The sequence below is a fragment of the Macrosteles quadrilineatus genome, unplaced genomic scaffold (assembly GCF_028750875.1).
Source record: "Macrosteles quadrilineatus isolate MER2022 unplaced genomic scaffold, UCM_ALF_1.0 Scaffold_8__2_contigs__length_117827958, whole genome shotgun sequence".
In the NCBI taxonomy this organism is placed as follows: domain Eukaryota; kingdom Metazoa; phylum Arthropoda; class Insecta; order Hemiptera; family Cicadellidae; genus Macrosteles; species Macrosteles quadrilineatus.
The window spans coordinates 58,321,067-58,340,748 of NW_026542601.1; the positions used below are offsets into that span (position 1 = coordinate 58,321,067).

Genomic DNA, 19,682 nt, shown 5'->3' on the forward strand with positions numbered 1-19,682 from the left:
GAAATTTTAGAGTTGCATTTATTTTAAGTAAATGAAAGTTGAGGGTTTGAAGGGTAATACAGACCAAGTTTTAAACATTAACTAAATACTTTATTAAACGAGGTATATATTCAGCGCAAGCATTTCAAATGTACAATTAAGTAATATTCAAAACTTGTATAGCAATTTCATTTTAATAGAAAAATAAATACTCAAAACTATTGTTACCTGAATACTTAAACGTTCAGCCTATAAATCTACAATGTAGTGTGTCGAGTTTAACCTACAATGGTTTGAAAGCATTTCACAAAAATGTTAATACAATATAAACACTTATGACTAAGATCACAATTTAAGTCCCTAAATAATACTTATCACAACAAATTCAATAGCTTATACAAACAGATTCACAACTAAATGTACAATATGTTCAAAAATTTACAAGTTAACCTATATAGGAAAAACATTAACCATCCGCTGTTGAACAGCTTGTTGACTTAACCTAACTCCTGGCAACATTAGCGATGTTGAGCCGCGGTGTGCAGAATGACGGCTTTTCTTCTTTGCTAAAGCCATTGATATGGATTCCATTCAAGCCGTTCACTACGGTTTCAACTTTTTCCTCTGAAATCTTCTTCAATGGGTGTTGCTCCATTATTTTGTTCCCTGAGTTGGTATTTTCTTTTTGCTGTTCCATCACGATGTCAGTGGCCGCAATTATTTCATCCACACAGTTCTTCACATCATCTACAGTCGTGGAAGGACTGCAAACTACGAAGCGGATGAAGATAGAATCCATCAACTTGCCAGGAATCATGTAGACCTTCTTTCTTCTGTTGAGCTCCTCCACGATGGACGTACTCAGGCTGTTCTCTCCCTGGAATCAAAAATATGCATCGTAAACTTATTCTTGAAAATGCTATTTAGGATTATGACATTTAACAGCACAATTTAAAAGATAATAGATTAGTTTAATTTTTTGTTTATCAAAACTAGCTGTTACCCAAGGGCTTCACCCCGTTTGACATCATAAGTAGAATAAAACTATTGATTGGTTAAGTTAACCTGAAATAAACAAAATACAGTAAAAGAAACAAATAATCACACCTGATTTTAATAAGCTAATAAATTGAAAGAATAACAAACAAATAAGTACAGCTGAGGTATTTTTTACATTAGGTATATGAAAAGTTCCCTTTAGAAAAGAATTACGACCTTAAAGGGCAATTTATGAAATAATGGATAGTTTTGCACAAGGTTTCTTGTCATGACGAACATCTTAAGTATATCGTTTATGGGGGTGTGACTTGGTTTTCTCAAAAGTTCATGGGTACTTCTGGCTTTAAATATAGAAGATTTGCCAGTGTTAACTAGTAACTGCAAACACTAATAGATCTTCCAGTACATATATGTGTTCAATAGCAAAAAGAACAAAAATACTCATGCGAGTGAGTGTAGAGGTTGACTTGAGAAAGCTTTCCAATTGCGCTAAGATCAACAAACCGATCCAATTGTGTATGGATATTCATTACCAAGCCTTTTGAAATATTTAGGAAGGATGGGTTGATCAATAAAATATTCATTCTTACATAAAAGGTTTAGTAGCCTAATCATAATAAGGTGGGTTACAATTGGCATTTTTATAGAGTTTTCAAAACTAATAAGAGTTAGAGTTTATCATCTGGTTATTGTAAAATATATTATAAAAAATTTGGTCCTCACCTTAGCTCTGAAGCAGACCAGGCCCATGCATGTAGGAGATGCGAGTTCAAAACGAGAGTCAGCAAGAATCATTTTCTCAAACTCGCCAGCAAGAGCGACATGGTTACGGATGTGTTGCTGAAGCCCCTTTAGACCATAAGTTCGCAGAGTGAACCAAATCTTTAGGGAACGGAAACGGCGGCCCAGAGGGATCTGCCAGTTCTACAATACCAAAAGTTACAGCTTTAGTCAACATTTAATTCAAGCCATACTGTATTATAACAGTAGTGGAAGAATGAAAATTCAATATCTAGAACTCTAAAGGAAAGTTTTAAAGATACTTGAACTTTTAGTAAAAACTGAAATTTATCGCTCTCATCGTCATCAGTGAGAAAAACTAAAGTCCTACCATCAATGTTTACGGAAGTAAATTTCAAATAGGTAGGTACCAAGTATTTACATTCAAACAAATGACTAAGTTCCACTTCGTTACTTGATGATTTAGAGGTTCCGTTTTCAATATCTATTGTACCTAGTAAAACAATTAGTACGGTAATCTATTCTAATCCTTTATCTATGATATGGCTGGCAAACTATGCTTAGCGTATGTGTTTCTATTTTTTTTTATAAATTCCTAGTATTAGAAAAAAAGTTGATAGAGTATTATTTCTGACAGTGCACACTTACTCTGAGATCTGGGGCTTCAGTGTTGGGGCGGTGAGCCAAGTAGATCCTCTCAACAGTGAATGCCTCCACAATGTCTCGGCAACTCTTGAACCTGGAAATTACAATTCTTTAGTCATAAGACCCAACTAAACCATTGTAGAAATTAAATGTACAAAGTTTTCATAACAATATCCAATGTGAGGAGGGAAGATTAAAAGATATATTGAATATATATTTTTTTACTAATAATAAAAAAATATGTACACTCTCTACACATTTTCTTTATTAACTCATTACAATAATAAAGGCAGCATCGGTTTTGTTGTATGTAGATTGTGAAGTTAGGTTTTATATAAATCTGTAATCAGACACTTACCACATAGCAGAGCAGTCAAAGTTGACAAGCAGCCACTTGTGAAGGTTGGTCACCATGGAGTCTGCGTGGTGTAGGGAAGGCATGTAGTGTCGCAGCTCGGGGCAGATGAGAGCTACGCCTGCGTAGGCTGCATCCAGGTGGAGCCACACGTTGTGCGCCTGACACACTGGGCCGATTTCATCAAGGTTGTCAAACGCACAAGTTGCTGTTGTGCCGTAGTTGGCCACCAGCTGAAATTTAAGTTCTTATTAGTGATTTATTTTGTAGAAGATTAGAATTATTTACTATCGACTACGGATCTAGGTACGCTAGGTCAGCTAGTGAAAGAATCTATAAATTATCAAATGTTTCGCCAAAAAATATTAATTAAATATAAATTATAAAAATAAAACGCCAACAAGGCTGGTTAAATAATTAGCTAATAGGAAATTTTGATTCTAACGGTCAGAGAAATTAGTTTGAAATTAACATTTATTTTAAATTTTGTTTATTATTGAGATATTACACAAGAATATAAAAATGGTTCTGATATGTTAAACAACAATAAAGAGGCCTTATTAAGTTACAGTAGACCCCTCTTAACCTACCCTAATGGGGTGTAGATTGGATGACTCAAAAGGTCTGTTAAAACAGGCATTCCTCAAAAACTAAAAAAATGAAGTGCTTTCATTTGGAATTATATAATCATTAGCCTATTCTAAAGTCGTGCGTGCATTATTTACAAAAAAACTATTATTTACAAGTTAAATTTATCTACCTTCTTTTCTTAAGTATTGACAATAGAAATGTCACGAATAAACCCAAAACACGGTAAAGTCAAATACTGTCAGTGCATTAAATTATAGTCATAAGCAAGAGTTAATAATAATTCTTAATTTGATACCTTTAGTACTATTAATTTATGCTTTCCAAATCTATTGTAGGCCTTAAACAATAGGCTACAGAACTTACTGTCAAAATTAAAAATAACTTACAAGCAACCATTTTGTTACGAAACAGGATGTTTATTAATACATTAACATCCTGTAGAGTTTAGCGTATTGTTCCCATTGCCGAGCGTGGAGCACAAGTGCCGAGATTCCTAGAAAGCGGCGATCAAACCGAACTGCTCTCAAAACAAGGTCCGGTTAAAACAAACTTTAATATTTAACAAACGAGGGCGGATAATCTGTCAAACGCTATAGGGCCTAGGTTGGTTAAGAGAGGGTCGGAGAGGGGTTGGTGTGAGAGGGGTACTGTATTATGAAATTGCTGCAATTCTAATAATATAGGCCTAGCGAGATTCGAACCCGGAACTTTCAGCACATCAGCCCAGCACGCTAACCACTACACCTAGCTTATTAACAATTTATAGGCATACAATTTTATGTCTTTAATTCATCTATTCTTTATCTGAATGACTGGCTGTGTCAGGTCTATCATACTTACATAGCAAGGTATTAGGCCTTTGCTAATATCTTCCTCAATGGCTCGACGAACAGTCTCGCCACGGAGGCTTCCGTTCTCATCAGCCGGCAGTAGTCTCATTGGCACTGATGCCAACATTCCCGCCTTCTCCACTGAGCTATTGGACTGGTCGCTTGAGTAACACACCAACTTAGCTTTGATATCCTGCTCGGACAGCTCTGGGTGTTCCTTCTGTAAACGGCGGACAGCTTTCTCCTTAGCAACCAGCAGTCCCATCAGAGTTGCCTCACTAGCAGAACCCTGCAACATAGGTACACACATTTTGTTATTTCTGTTTTTGTTAGGCTGGTATGTTTCCTTCTTAAGTTACAGTTATCACTTTGTTGCTATGAAATTCTAGCCTTGACTAAGTTGTACATTGTAAGTTCTACAGTGTCTGTTAAGGGTGAAAAATGTTGCCTGTTTTTAGGAAAATTCAGAGGCCCTAAAGAAGGTTTAAACCCCTATGCTTGATTAAGTTTAATCCACTTGCAAATTTTAGGCTCCCTCAATCTTTTAACATTCTCCCCTAAATATTTCTCTTCATTTCATAGGTGAAATATGGTTGTTACATTAAACAATAACCTAGATAGAGCTTTTACCTGTAAGCAGCCTCCTCCTTCAGAATCGGAGCTGTTAAGAAGGTCTGTGGGTAAATCCATTGCCTTGGCCAACCAGTCCATCATGACCATCTCTAGCTCAGTACAAGCTGGGCTTGTCATCTGTAAAGTAGTCAACATTAGGCCTAAGTTAAGTTATTTCAGACTTGCTATCAAATAAGTTAACTTGTTTTGGAATGTTTGTAGATTTGGCTGCACTTTAGTTTACGTCCTACACTCATTCAAATGAATATATTGATCGATAAATCGATTATTTCATTCGACATATCAAGTTTGGTTAGTTAGGTTAACCTAACCTAACTAACCGAATGATATAATCGATGAATCGAATAGTCTATATAACTTATATTGATATTTTTTCATATTTAGATAAGGAATATATTTTTTACTGTTGTGAGTATACTTTACAATTAATTGTTAAGAAACAAAAATAACCAAAAATTTCATGATTTTAGCAATGTCCCTACAGACAACAATGTTATCTACAGTATATAGATATGAATTCAAATAATAAAGTATGTCTATCTATACATTATTTAATGATTACTAATATCTACTAGGCCTACATAACACTTAAACCATTAAACATTTTGAAGTATTGCTAATGTGGTGTAAGACTGACATTTTGACATTTTCCCTATTTATTTACATAACGATAACAAAAACAAAACAATCACATTCAATATTTTCAAATAAACACTGCCATCGCAATATCATAACCTCAAAATTACAAGTATGATGGTAATAAGAAAGAGCATTAATATATTACGTATTGGTATTAGAAGCTAATAATTTAAGAAACACTACAGTTGTAAGGTGTTTCTCGTTGAAAAATTAAACAAATTATTAAAATTGATAAAACATAGTTTCCATATTCCTAATTACAAAACCTGTTGCTGTAATTCGTTGAATGAGATTGGTAGTACTGTTTCCCAAAATAAAATGAAATAGAAGAACCCTTTCCTCTTCCTGCCTGCTCTGCTAGCCTCTCTACTGTGTTGTTTGATTCTGGTGATTATTGTGTTTATTTCTGTGACATTTTAATTTGAGAGTGTTAAAACTTTTTAATAATCAAATCTTTCTTTACTCTAATCTTTACTACTATCTTCTTTACTACTAATCTTTACTCGTCTATCCGGTAAGTAAACAATGACGCTTTTAATAGTGATATAATTTTTGTTGTGTTAACCTAGCTTTACTTATAATTTATTTGAAGTGAATTTCTTAAAAACTTACCCAGCTAAAGCCCATAACTCCTAGTCCAGCACTCATCAATTCACCGATTATGGAAGGGAATGAGCTTGCTGTAGGGTAGTAACTGTGGAATCCTGGGGCTTGCCAATGTGTTACCTGTTAGACAAAAATATAGTTTTAATCAAAAATAAGTATATATAATTGGCTATGTGTTAACCATTTAACTTAGGCCTACCTAGCAACAAATTGTGAAGTACCGGTACTAAAGTTACTACTGGTACAAAGATTTCACAGTAGTTTACCTAACCTATTTTAACAAGCTGGTTAGGTTATTTTAGATGGCTTTAAGTTACAAAATCAACGGTAAAATCTTATTGGTCAGCGATGATGTTTTACATTACTGAAGGCTACCCTCGTGGCTAAAGCTGATCGGAAAACTAAAATACAATAATTAATTATTTATTTGGGTAAGTTAATAACTTAACTGTGTCTAGTCTGATTTCGTCTTCTTGATAACTTAGCCTAGACATTTTATCAAATTTTAAACTATTTATCTGTCATCAAGCCTTTATTCTTTCAATAACTTACAAAGGTAAGTTACAACTAAGTTATAGGCCTACAAAGGTATTTTGTTTTAAAAATGTGCAAGCTCACTTAGGAAAGGTACTTAGGCCCCTGACTTAGTAAAATGTTACAATAGGCCTAATTTGACTCCACTTACCCCTGGCATCACCACTGTGTCCATATCCTTCAGGATATCCTGCCAGGATTGGCCATCCTCCGGGATAGAATCTGCAACCAGAGGACGAAGATATCCTGGGTTGACAGAGGGGAGAACAGGCCTGAAAATCATAAAATATTTTAACTCAACTTAATTCTGTTAGTTTACCTTAGCAAACCTTTACAAACAGCGTCATACTAGTTAAAAACAAATTTTAATAAGTTAACTTAATTACCATTTCGTAAATTAGGTCAATGACCCATGATTACAAAGACAACGTTGTATTAGGTTACAGTACTGTAGTTGCATTTTTGGGAATATGCCTACAGTGAAGTTTTGAAGCTCACAAGGCAGGCAAAAGGTGATTAATTTATAATCTCAAAATGTTAAGTTTAGGCCTACCGTAAGTGGTAGGTCACGATCAATACCACAACAAATCAACTAACAATCTTTCAAGTTTTTCACAAGTATTTATTCATTACCTGTCACGGACGGTTTCATAATATTCAGCCAAGTAGTCAATGGCAGCTTTTCCAAATTCCCTAAACTGTTGGCTATCCATCTCGCAAACTGATTCTGGAAAAGAAAGACAATTGTCATGTCTCTACAAAATTATACATTACACAGGTTCTATTTTCCGTTAAACAGTTTCCATAGTAAATTTGACTTTTGGCATCCATAAATGAAAGATGATGACAAGTTTCGCTGTGTAAAAATCTGGTAGACATAAATAATGCTCTTACAGCATTACAAAATTGTAGGTTTTAAAGCTCTAAAAGCCTTAGTTGTACTTTAATAACACCCTTTAACTAGGAATTTATGAAAACAAGATTTTGAATCTAGGTTATGCAGAAAGGATTTTTCTGATCGATTTTGTCTCTAAATAATGTGCATTAAGCCATAAGAAAAATCTGTTTGATTTAAGATATATAGCCTTGTTAAAATGTCCAATAAGTTTTTTCAATAACTAAGTTTATTCTCTCCGAAAAAATGTGTTAAATTAATTAAAATGATTTACCTAACTGTATAAAATAAAAAAAATAATTGAATTTTTTACCGTTGTTAAGACCTTTTATAGAGTGTAACTAAGTTATTTACAACTCTGTTTTCATCTTTATGTTTATATATTTACATAAAATTATGTAGATAATTAAATACGTGTATTATTAGTATTACTGTTTTACTAACTCTCTATGGTTCCAGAGATAAAGTTATGAATTTTTCAAAGTACCGGTACTCCTAAGTACATGTGTATTCATAAGACATCAAAATTAGTATAACCTTATCATTTATTATGCATACAGTACTATTATTTTGCTCTTAGTTGATTGACAATAACCTATTTAACTTGTTATCGTGTAGCTGTATTTGCACAATATTACCGAATTAATCACACCTTATGTACAGCATAGACAGTAGAGATTTCTATCTAATAATTTTTCAAATGATAGATGGATAGTTTTTAGGACACTAAAAAATTAGTGAACATTTAACACTTGTTTGAAACAATGATGTTATTTCAAGCTTAAAATTTCAAAGTAAATTTGGAAACTAAGTACCGGTAGTCTAAGAAAACAAAACTATTTATTTATTTTTTAAATTCAAAATCCTCTAGTAAAAAAATATTTAAATTTTAAATAACAAATATATTTAAAAGCATAATTTTAAAAACTTAAAAAGATTGTTGTCAAAACCTTACCTGTAAACAAAGCAGATATAACTAATCCAAAACACTGTGTAGTCTGTACGACTGAACCTATACGACTGATAGGGAGAGAGTGGTGAGCACTTTTATATGAGGGCAGTGAACAACCAGTTCTCTCAATACGACGAACGCGGAGAAGACTCGGGCGTCATCGCAGGGCAGTGACGTAGTCGGTGGCCGGGCTAGGGAAATACGCAAGCGCAGGAATGTACAGGAAAACTCTGCGAGAAATCATATGGCGAGTTGACCGGTCACTTGCAGAACGTAAACAAAGACAGCAATGACGTCATGGTAGTGCGTCAGAGGGTAGCATGAGGGTAGTTCTTAGTTCCGAGAAAAGGGGGTGAAAGGTGTTTACGTGAGTTGGGTTTACGTGAGTTTGGTGGTTTATTTAGAAAGGTTTTATGTGTTAAGAAGTAGACTATGGAGTAAATAAAAATGACAATTTTTTGGGTATGAACACACTGTAGTAGTAGGCATATAAATGATTATTATAGTTCATATAGCCTAAAATGTGCAATGGGGCTCGGCAGCTGTCCTTGATCATTGGGCTTTTGAAATGTTATTGACTGAGGAAACAGCAGATCCTCTTCATTTTATAGCTACACTTGCCTTCCATTATATTCAGGTTAAGATACATAACTAATTATGCAACTTACTTCACTGTCTTAGTGAAATAATTAGTCGATTACCAACTAATTAACATCATTAATCGATGTTTTTGGTTATCAAGGAAATCAAATTTTCTGGAACGAATCTCTAGAATGCAAAGGCAAGGTTCGAGGAAACACTGGAACATCGACAATGAAATGAAAGTTGCTCATAAAAGAAAGAAAACATATAAGTGCAGTGTAATCAAAGTAACGGTGCCAGAGAAATTTTAAGTTAGCTCTTTAAGTATTATCCTTGGTATACGGTTTCTAAGCAGACAAACTTTTACTAGCATGCCATTCCCGAAATTATAAATTATTATTAATTTTTTAAAAAACTATTAGTTCAACTAAAATGTTGCAGACATAACCAGAGTTGCAACATTGATTAGTTTAATGTCTATAATAGACCTCGATGCTATGTTATAACACTTTATTGCCATCTTGTTCTATAAGCATTGCACGTCCTCGCTCGACAGCATATGTTATTAGTTTATCTCCAACGGTTTGTCATAATGTATGCATAAAACGTTTTTATAGAAAATAAAATAAAAGTATATTCGATAAAGACGTAACATACGTATTTTGTATTATGCAAAACACCAAATTTGTTGAGAAACCTACATTTTTGATAGGATTTTTGTGTATTTGGTTTCCATTCCTTTCACAGTTTCCTTGTACAAAGATTATCACAAAACTACCATTAACGATTAACCCCTATAACCGTTGAAATAAGGTTAACAATCAAAAATAATTCAGAATCCTACTGCTTTTGTTTTTGTGCTGCTACCAATCATCATTGTTGCGTTTCCATTTTACATATCTTGCTTGTCCATGTCAGTTAGAACTTGATTCAATTTATCTTTAGTATATTCAATATAGAGTCTCTAAAGTTTGAAAAATATAGCTGCAGGAACAAAAATATGGAAATATACTCTTATGGGTCTATATAGTTAGACGGCGGAATCACGAACAGGAATAAACCAGTATTAATAGGTACTGTAGACGTAAAAAGTGTAAACGTATTCGTATAAAATCTTCCTCTGTGGTTTATTGTTGATTCAGTGCGATGAAAACACAATCGATAATTGGTAGGTCTATGAGGAAACTAGCTCAAACTAAAGAATCGGCCTTGAGATTTGAGGTTTATAGCATTGATATTTTTATAGATGTGCTCAATCATAGGAACTAGAACCAAGGTCTGTAAAATACAGACCAGCCGTGTTTTAAGTCGAACAGGCAAATATCATTTTAACAGTATGCGTAGATTTTCCCTGCGATACACACAAGCTGATAAAAAATGTTTTCAAGAAGCATGCTTGCTTTATAGAATGGAATATAGTTGCTATCATCGCAAGCTTGCTAGGTATGTATTCCATTTTTCAACGAAATCCCTTAAAATGTAAACAAGATGTAACTTCTTGATCAGCATCGTACACGTGATTAAATTACCTTTAAAACATAAATTACTAGTGTTATTAGACGTATATCTTTTTCGTTATTTCAGGAAATCAGATGTATAGGCCTATATAGTATGTGCTCATTGAGTTCAGTTTGTAAACACTGGTTGCGGAGTTCCCAAGATGCAATGTGATAAACAAACACATATCTCGCTATCCTTGACATTGAACCTGAACTTGATACTACTCAGCGTGCCACGGACACCAACCGATGTCAAGCGATATTTAACCGGTTCAGCGTGGGAGTTGAAATGTCGAAACATTTACCATCGAATCCATATCTCGCCATCCTTGACATTGAACCTGAACTTGAAACTGCTCAGAGTGCCACGGACACCAACCGATGTCAAGCGATATTTAACCGGTTCAGCGTGGGAGTTGAAATGTCGAAACATTTACCATCGAATCCATATCTCGCCATCCTTGACATTGAACCTGAACTTGAAACTGCTCAGAGTGCCACGGACACCAACCGATGTGAAGCGATATTTAACCGGTTCAGCGTGGGAGTTGAAATATCGAAACATTTACCATCGAATCCATATCTCGCCATCCTTGACATTGAACCTGAACTTGAAACTGCTCAGAGTGCCACGGACACCAACCGATGTGAAGCGATATTTAACCGGTTCAGCGTGGGAGTTGAAATATCGAAACATTTACCATCGAATCCATATCTCGCCATCCTTGACATTGAACCTGAACTTAAAATTGCTCAGAGTGCCACGGACACCAACCAATGTGAAGCGATATTTAACCGGTTCAGCGTGGGAGTTGAAATATCGAAACATTTACCATCGAATCCATACTTCGTTGATTATTCTCGCCATCCTTGACATTGAACCTGAGTTTGAAACTGTTCAGGGTGCCACGGACACCAACCGATGTGAAGCGATATTTAACCGGTTCAGCGTGGGAGTTGAAATATCGAAACATTTACCATCGAATCCATACTTCGTTGATTATTCTCGCCATCCTTGACATTGAACCTGAGTTTGAAATTGCTCAGAGTGCCACGGACACCAACCGATGTGAAGCGATATTTAACCGGTTCAGCGTGGGAGTTGAAATATCGAAACATTTACCATCGAATCCATACTTCGTTGATTATGCTCGCCATCCTTGACATTGAACCTGAGTTTGAAACTGCTCAGAGTGCCACGGACACCAACCGATGTAAAGCGATACTTATATATATTTTAAAGAGCAAATGTTTATTTAGTTCCTCGTGGGATATTTTAAAAATATATACACTCTAAGTGTTCTTTTTTGAATTTTCAAAAAATACTATTTTTTTGCTAGAAAGTTACTTATTAATTTTCTTAATCTTGTGGGTTGCATAAATCAAAATCCTTCTGTTAGGAACTAGTATGTTATGTATAAAGTATGTAGTAAACATTTGGATACTCTTAGTCTAAAGACAGGTGAGAAAAGTGACATCAAATTTTGAAAAACTAACGTTCATAGCGAATGATTAAAAGTAGTAGTCGTACTGTAACCCAACAGCAATAACACGATATAACGTAAAAAATACGTAAAAAGAATGGGTTAAATAATTTTAAAATTTTCGATGATTTTTTCAGTCGCAGTCCCCTTAAAACTCATTTAAATGTCTCCAGAGCCCCTCGACGTGTACTAATTTAGCATAATTTTATTTATAACTGAGGTAGATCAATTTTTTATCCACTTTGGGTAGTACGTAGTAAAGGAGACTATAGAACTTATAAAACTTTACTTAATATGCAGGTTTGCTGTGCTAAGGGTATTAGTACGTGCCATTGTCACACAAATACTTTAAATATTGACACTAGACTATCTGTTTGTAAATATTGAAAGAACAAATTAGATTAGTTCCTGGACAAACACACAACAACCAAGTTCCTATCAAAGAAAACTAATTTATATACTCTTCGTCTGATCAAATTAATGTTTTGAGCACATTAGGTATTTAATTTTAAATCTCTATTAATGTATAAACCAAAGCGCATTACTGAAACCAGCATAAATCTATTAGTTTTTAAGTTTGCGTAATGCACGAACTCTTATTTGTTCATATGAATATATGTAACTCACGAGCTCCTATTTACCCCTAACTCCTATTTAAAAAGCATTTTGGGTTTCCCTCGTTTTTGTATTTGAAAAATATAATGTAAATATTTCTGTTCACACAATGTAAAGGCTCTGATAAAAATGTATTAACTAGTATAGTTTTCAATTGTTTTTGCATACGCATATACCTTCTTGACTTCTTACTAAAATTACCTTGGTTTCGGTTTTATTTTAATTAAATTGGGCATTCATGTTACTAAACGTTTAAATTTATTTTTTCTAATGCACAACTGAAAAATTAAGAAAACAAGTAACATTTTGCGGTAGCGTTAAATTGGAAAATCGTAAAGTGAAAGCCAAATATTCGCCACAACGAAAAGCAACCGCACATACCGTGACCAAACTATTGGCATTATATTGGCAAGTCATTTCGCACACAATTAATTTCAACTGTTGGCGACACTGAACGACTTCCGAACACTGTCCTACGACAACAGCTGAGTGCTGAACAGCCGATAGAAAGCTTGATGGGATCTTACAATAAACCAGCGCCGAATAGACTTCGTCGTGCGGAACAAAAAGCTAAATCGACGCTTTTGTTTGGCTTTTCCAATCAAAGTTGCGTAACTGGAAATCTGAAAGGTCATTAACATCAACAGTGACCTCGGCGATAGAAGATAACTCTGTTTAACAGTGAATCATCCGAGTAACTGTACTTTCTTCGATTACAACATCAAATAAATATAGTCACAAGTCCAGTTTACTTTTAGTTCAGATTTTACTTTGGCTCTTCATAACTAAGTTGATGATGAGAATGAGAAATGTATTTGATGGCGACAAGTTTTGCCAATTGTGTCGTGTATGACAACATCGAAAATTTTAATTATTGTTCTAATTATTGATATCGTCCAAACGGCTCTAAATCTAGCATAATCAATAATCTTTTATACGCCTTGGAATAAGTAGGCCTATACGTTATTTAACACAAAAACTAACAAATACAAGTTAACAACCCTATATCTACGCATGCGGATGTTTTCAAACACTTTTGTCAATTTTATATCAGATTTATGTTCGCGACTCCTACTATTATCCTTCTTACAAATCTTATTATTAAATTGCTTATGATTAGTCTTGCAATATTGAAGTGAAATGAAAAATAATGTATTTAATTTAATTTCATTTCAATATGAAACTCATATTGAATAATGAATTAATATTCATTGAATATTAATGTTCGTGCAGTTGTAGTACCCTACTAATAAGGTAGCCACGTACAACGAAAGCGAGCAATTGTTTAGTAAAACATGAATCTTGTTTTCAAAAAGGATTAAAAGTAAATCTGGTTTACGTGTTGTTATGACAAGTTGACTATGCTTATTTACATTACGTAAGTTAAGTCTGTGTTATGTAATACGTCGTCTTGAGCGCAATTTAGAGTTCTTAGCGACTAGTTAGAAATGTTATAAAAAGAAGAGGTTTAATTGAGTATTTCGCTTAATAATTGGATGGCAAAACAGAAATTATTGACATGTTGCATAAGTTTTGTTACGTACCTTAAGTTATTCAACTGAAATAATATGTTGAAATTGAACAATTTATTCAATATAAATACTAGACCTACTTTTTTTGTTAAGTCGCAATAAAAATTACATGTGTAAAATTCAACTCATAATTACTGTTGTAAAGAAATTGTATTAGATTACTGATTTTTTACGTTAGTCGACTATAAGGCAAATTGATTTGGTTAGGTGATTGCTTGTAATACCCCAAATAACATTTAAGTACAAAGATGTGTACACTAATGTTTATATTTATTCTTGGAAACGTCTCGCTGGTCAAAGAATTGTATTGCAAAATGTTTAATTCAAACAATATAGGTTGTAATAAATAATCAGTACGTATAAATAAGTATCAACAAGTTCGGTGTCGTATAAAGTAGTAAAACATTAGTAAATAACATTCAATCGTCTAGAATACCGGAGTTCACTATACAGGTAATGAATGTGAACTATTATCATACAAAGGTTTAACTATTCAAATGGAAAGTATTGTGTTTTCTTCGATTTTCATGAATATAAATAATAGCTTGTACAGCAAGAATGGAATTTATATTGCTGCTCACACCAATAACTGCATTAATGCCTCTAAAAGGATATGCTTCTACTAAGAACATTTGTATTAAGTCTATTTTAGTAGCTCACCTTCTTAGTTCCTGATGTCGTCTTGAACGTAGTTCGAGCAACACTAGTAGTGCAAGAGCATGCGAGCTGATAACATTGTTTGAATGAAGGGATTTTAAAGTTCACTTGCTTCCCTTTGCGAGCCAATGTTATCTTGCTGTACTGCATTTGTACTCGTACATTCAATTAAATTTGGAATTGCGAAATATATCAAAATGTATTTGATGTAAAATTGGGATTGGGTTTTCCAGGGTGGGGAAATAGCTGTAGAAGCTAGTATCAGTTAAGTATTACTCCATTACAAAATCCGTTGATTTGGTCTCAATTGGAATTAGTTCATGACATCTTCATATATTCAACTAATTATCCGGTTCCTTAAAATAGATGCGAATATTAGAATTCAAAAAATAAAAATTAGTACCCCTCATTGTAGACAAAGCACATTATTATTTCTTTCATCACTCCGTACAGAAAGTATTTATTTTCGATAACAGCTGATATCAAGGAAAGTAATTGTTTCCAAAGCTCTCATTTAGAGAAAATCAGTTGATTTTCCCTTGTTCTAGATCAGTTTTCTCTATTTTCAAAATACGCGTGCTAGTGTTTGTTTCTTAGTAATTCTAGAGGTATTTGTGATTTTAAATTAGCTCTGATATTATTTAACTGTAGGCCTAATGCTGTAGGCCATTCGCCAAGATATAAGTTTACCCAATGTCAGTTTTACCATTATGCAATGAATTCCGATTTAAGTTGTTAATATTGTCTAAGATTTTATTGAATTCTCTTACATACTATACCATAATATGGTGTAGGATTTATATGGATAGGATGTCCTTGCCATGTTAAATTTAAGATATTTCTTCGATATTGAAACTTTTTGTATACAGAGTGGCTGAAAAGTAATTTGCACCCCCCTTTAACTTTTCAACCATTTAAGATATTTGAAATCGGTTTGCGGCAACCTTCTTAGATATGAGGGGCCACAATATTTATGGTCAATTTTGAAAATTTTTCCCTTAGGGGTGGTGGGGGTAGGGGGTAGCTCAAAATTTTCAAATGACAAGAATAGTCGAGTTTGGTATCATTTTACAGGTCTTGACGAAACATGAACATTGACATAAATAAAACAAAAATCGGCTCACTAATAACAAAATGGCGCCCTTAAACGTTTCAAATCCAAATAACCATGAGGGTGGCAAAAAAATTGACTTGCACCCTCTTTAACTTTTTAACTATTTGAGATATTTGAAATCGGTTTAAGGCAACCTGTTTGGAAATGAAGGGCTACAATAATCATGGTCAGTTTTGGAAATTTTGCCCTTAGGGGTAGTGGGGGTAGTGGGTAGCTCAAAGTTTTCAAATAGCAAGTATAGTCAAGTTTGGTATTATTTTGTAGGTCTTGATGAAACATAACAATTAACATAAATAAAATAGAAATCGTACCATTAATAACAAAATGGCAACGCAAAATTACTTTGAATAACCATTGTCTTAATCATTTTTAGCTGCCTTTTTGTTATTAATGGTCCGATTTCTATTTTCTTTATGTTAATTGTTATGTTTCGTCAAGACCTACAAAATGATACCAAACTCGACTATAGTTGCTATTTAAAAATTTTGAGCTACCCCCTACCCCCGCTATCCCTAAGGGCAAAATTTTCAAATCTGACCATAATTATTGTAGCGCTTCATATCCATACAAGTTGCCGCAAACCGATTTCAAATATCTCAAATAGTTAAAAAGTTAAAGAGGGTGCAATTTAATTTTTTTGCCACCCTCGTTGTTATTTGGATTTGAAACGTGTTAGGGCGCCATTTTGTTACTATTGAGCCGATTTTGGTTTTCTTTATGTCAATGTTCATGTTTTGTCAAGACCTGTAAAATGATACCAAACTGGACTATTCTTGTCATTTGAAAATTTTGAGCTACCCCCTACCCCCGCTACCCCTAGGGGCAAAATTTTCAAAATTGACCATAATTATTGTAGCCCCTCATATCTGAGAAGGTTGCCGCAAACCGATTTCAAATATCTCAAATGGTTGAAAAGTTAAGTGGGGGTGCAAGTTACTTTTCAGCCACCCTGTATATTTAACCGATGTTTGTAGCGTTTTAAATATATACACATGAATCAATCAAAAGAAACAACTATCCTGGAGGAAGGGATTCAACTCATCCTTTAATACGTGAAGGCGATTTCTAAGAAACACTACCCCTCCGTTAATAATGGACGGATTTTTACAAACGAGGTGTCATAATTAAGTATTTGTTGTGTAGACCCCCCCCCCCCCTTTCAACAATTCCTGCAATAAAAGTCCTCGGTCTCTACCCCACAGGCCATTAAAATCCCAATGTATTTCTTATGAAGGAAAGAATTTTTGTTTACTTAAACAAACAGACGAATAATTTGTATTAATTGCAGCTGATCATAATACACACAAGAGCGTTCGTTTTCAGAGTGAGTTAGTTTTTAGTTTCAATAACTGGAGTGGAGTGAACATTTGTTTTCAGGGTGAGTTCGTTTTCAGTTTCATCGATAACTAGAGTGGAGTGATTGATAACATTATCTTTGAGTATACTTTTTTAAGTAAACGGAAATTATGACTGTTATTAGTTTTGAAATAACGCCTGTAATACTTAGCAATTGCTCGAATTCGAGCAACAGGTGCACTAGTAAAATATATTGCATGTATACCCACCCATCACCCATACGATGAACATATTTTTGGCGTTTCTATGATATCAACAAATAACGAAGGAGATTACCTAGTTCACCAGAACATAGTTGAGCCTAATTTCGTTGAATAATTTTGGTACAGGACCATGAATTTACACGGTGATACGATTAATACAATAATAAGAAAGATATCAAATAGTAAACTCAGTGTAGTAAGTAAGGAGTTTGTTTGAATTGTCAAACAGCTATTAGATTCATAGAGTAGCAAACAGCATATAGAGTCTTTCAGAGAGGTACTGTAGAAATCGTTTACAAATACTTTGCTTTAACATGAACATCCCTCGACGATAGAAATAGTACACCTATGATTGGCTAGTGAATGTGTGTACAAATTTTGATTGTTATTCAGCAATGGGCTATTATATAACTTTAATTAATAATGTGTTCTTTTACCTGTCAGTTCAGTAGCGACTACGGCAGACCCAGTAGGTAGTCGGTGGACGTGGATGTCTGCTAGTCTATATAGGAAGCCTTCACCTTCAGATGAACGATCACGTGACTGGCCAGTGGTCATGCTTTAGTGGCGTACATTGTCCAATGTCCACCCTCTATAGACCGCAAGTCTACTGTCCCGGTCTTCCTGTGATTATGTAATGTGATTGACTCGGGATTGGGCACCGGCAAAAACTCCGCTCGTCTCGCTTCACAAAGAGTCCCGAAGGTTTCAGAGGTTTAGAACATGTCTTGTGGTTTAACTTTTTAGGTTATTGTGATTGGTCGTTGTGTTCGATAGAGGAGAGGGGCTATCGTATCTACTGTATACCATAAATGTAGCCGGTGTACCCTCTCCCTCCACATAAGTATATACAATTCTACAATTTGTATTAAACGATTCTTTCATTTCTATAATCTCTTTGATAGCTCTTTGAGTAACGTCAAAAGCGAAACGTGTTCAGTAGTCTGAACAACTACTACTGTACGTGCTTTATCTTCACTGGGATCCAGGGATCGCAGCTTATTTTTAATGGACAAAAATTGTGAAAAATCAAAAATGTCGGTAGTTCTTGCGCAACCATCTTCAAATTCATCGCTTTTGTAGAAAATTGATTATCTATAATATTAAAACGAAACAGTGTTTTTTTATTTCACGATTCTGAATCAACCACTCGACGGATTTTCATGATTTTTGTGTTGAAAGAAAGATAATTTTGAGAGCTAGGGAATGTCGAAGCCATAATTTTAGTTTAGGGTCCCAGTTTTTTATAAATTAAGTTTTAATTTTTAAAAAGTCTAGCAGCCAACGCTAGCAATTCAAAGTATTTTCAGTGCTGGTTAAACTAACAGCTGATTATAAACTGTCATTGAAATGTTTATTGTTACAAGTTGTTTGTATACAAAAATATTGTTCTTCGGTGTTGGCCTGCATACTATTTCACTTTAAAATTTAGTTTTTTTTTTCTACCGTGAAGGATCTGCTTTATCAGGAAATGTGTTATTTTGATCTATACATCTCAAACAGTTTAATCAAGTTTTGTCGTAAATGCAAACTGTGTAAGTAAGTTATTTAGTTTATGCCATGGAAATTTCATCTGATATTTGGGAAATCTTTTTTCAGAAATTTATTGCTTAATCGTTTAAGATATAAGTGGTTTACGTGTTGATACTTCTTTTTCTGTATGTCCGAATGCATGTGAGTCATACTATAATTTTGGTTTGTAATGAAAGCGTCAATTGGTGTAGTAGGTCTCTACAAAACTGTCTAATGAGCTGCAAGGTGCAGTAGAAACCAAAGTCGACTCATACCATACCATAATTCTCCCCGTAGTATTGAAAAGTGCAGACAAAATATACAGACCAGTTCAAGATAACGGAGGTCGAGATAAAAACAAACAGAGAGCTAAGAGAAATGTGTAAACACCCAGATATAGGGGTGCTTTCCAGAAGTAAAAGGCTTGGATGGGCAGGCTATGCGTGGTGGATAGGAGATAAATCAACTTTTAAAAGTATATTCCATCGTACCACAAGATAAAAGACCACTTGGAAGACCAAGAATTAAGTGGAAAGACCAAGTTATGAGATACATCCTCAGCCTGGGATCTAAATTAGAAGAGACAGTGGATGGAAGAGAATGGGTGGCCAGAATCCTCATAAGGTGTCAGTCTGTGGTCACGGAGGTAAAGGTGCGGTAAGTACATATATAAGTTGTATATGCAATTGTTGCAACTCTACTCAATACCAGTGTGTGTGAATCGGTCTC

General features: G+C 34.3%; 1 protein-coding gene across 3 annotated transcripts; it reads right to left on the minus strand.

Moving 5' to 3' along the window:
• Nucleotides 1-77: 77 nt before the first annotated feature.
• On the minus strand, nucleotides 78-17,899 carry LOC128999625 (3,4-dihydroxyphenylacetaldehyde synthase 2-like). 3 transcript variants are annotated; one of them, XM_054426216.1, is made up of 10 exons: nucleotides 17,879-17,899; nucleotides 7,186-7,279; nucleotides 6,704-6,824; nucleotides 6,025-6,138; nucleotides 4,771-4,890; nucleotides 4,151-4,429; nucleotides 2,723-2,952; nucleotides 2,368-2,458; nucleotides 1,702-1,902; nucleotides 78-856 (listed from the first exon to the last, which is right to left on the minus strand). In XM_054426216.1, exons 2-10 carry the CDS (start codon nucleotides 7,263-7,265, stop codon nucleotides 482-484), a joined length of 1,611 nt encoding a protein of 536 aa, XP_054282191.1. In that variant the 5' UTR covers nucleotides 7,266-7,279; nucleotides 17,879-17,899; the 3' UTR covers nucleotides 78-481. The 3 variants fall into 3 exon arrangements, with proteins under 3 accessions (XP_054282191.1, XP_054282190.1, XP_054282189.1); XM_054426215.1 differs by lacking the exon at nucleotides 17,879-17,899 and adding an exon at nucleotides 14,772-14,796; XM_054426214.1 differs by lacking the exon at nucleotides 17,879-17,899 and adding an exon at nucleotides 8,403-8,510.
• Between the last annotated feature and the right edge of the window lie 1,783 nt (nucleotides 17,900-19,682).

Coding starts and splice junctions, on each gene's coding strand:
- LOC128999625 (XM_054426216.1), bottom strand. CDS start 7,265: ATGGATAGCCAACAGTTTAGGGAATTTGGAAAAGCTGCCATTGACTAC. Junction 4,891..6,024: donor GAGTTATGGGCTTTAGCTGG/GTAAGTTTTTAA, acceptor ACTACTTTACAG/ATGACAAGCCCAGCTTGTAC. Junction 2,459..2,722: donor TTTGACTGCTCTGCTATGTG/GTAAGTGTCTGA, acceptor TGTAATTTCCAG/GTTCAAGAGTTGCCGAGACA.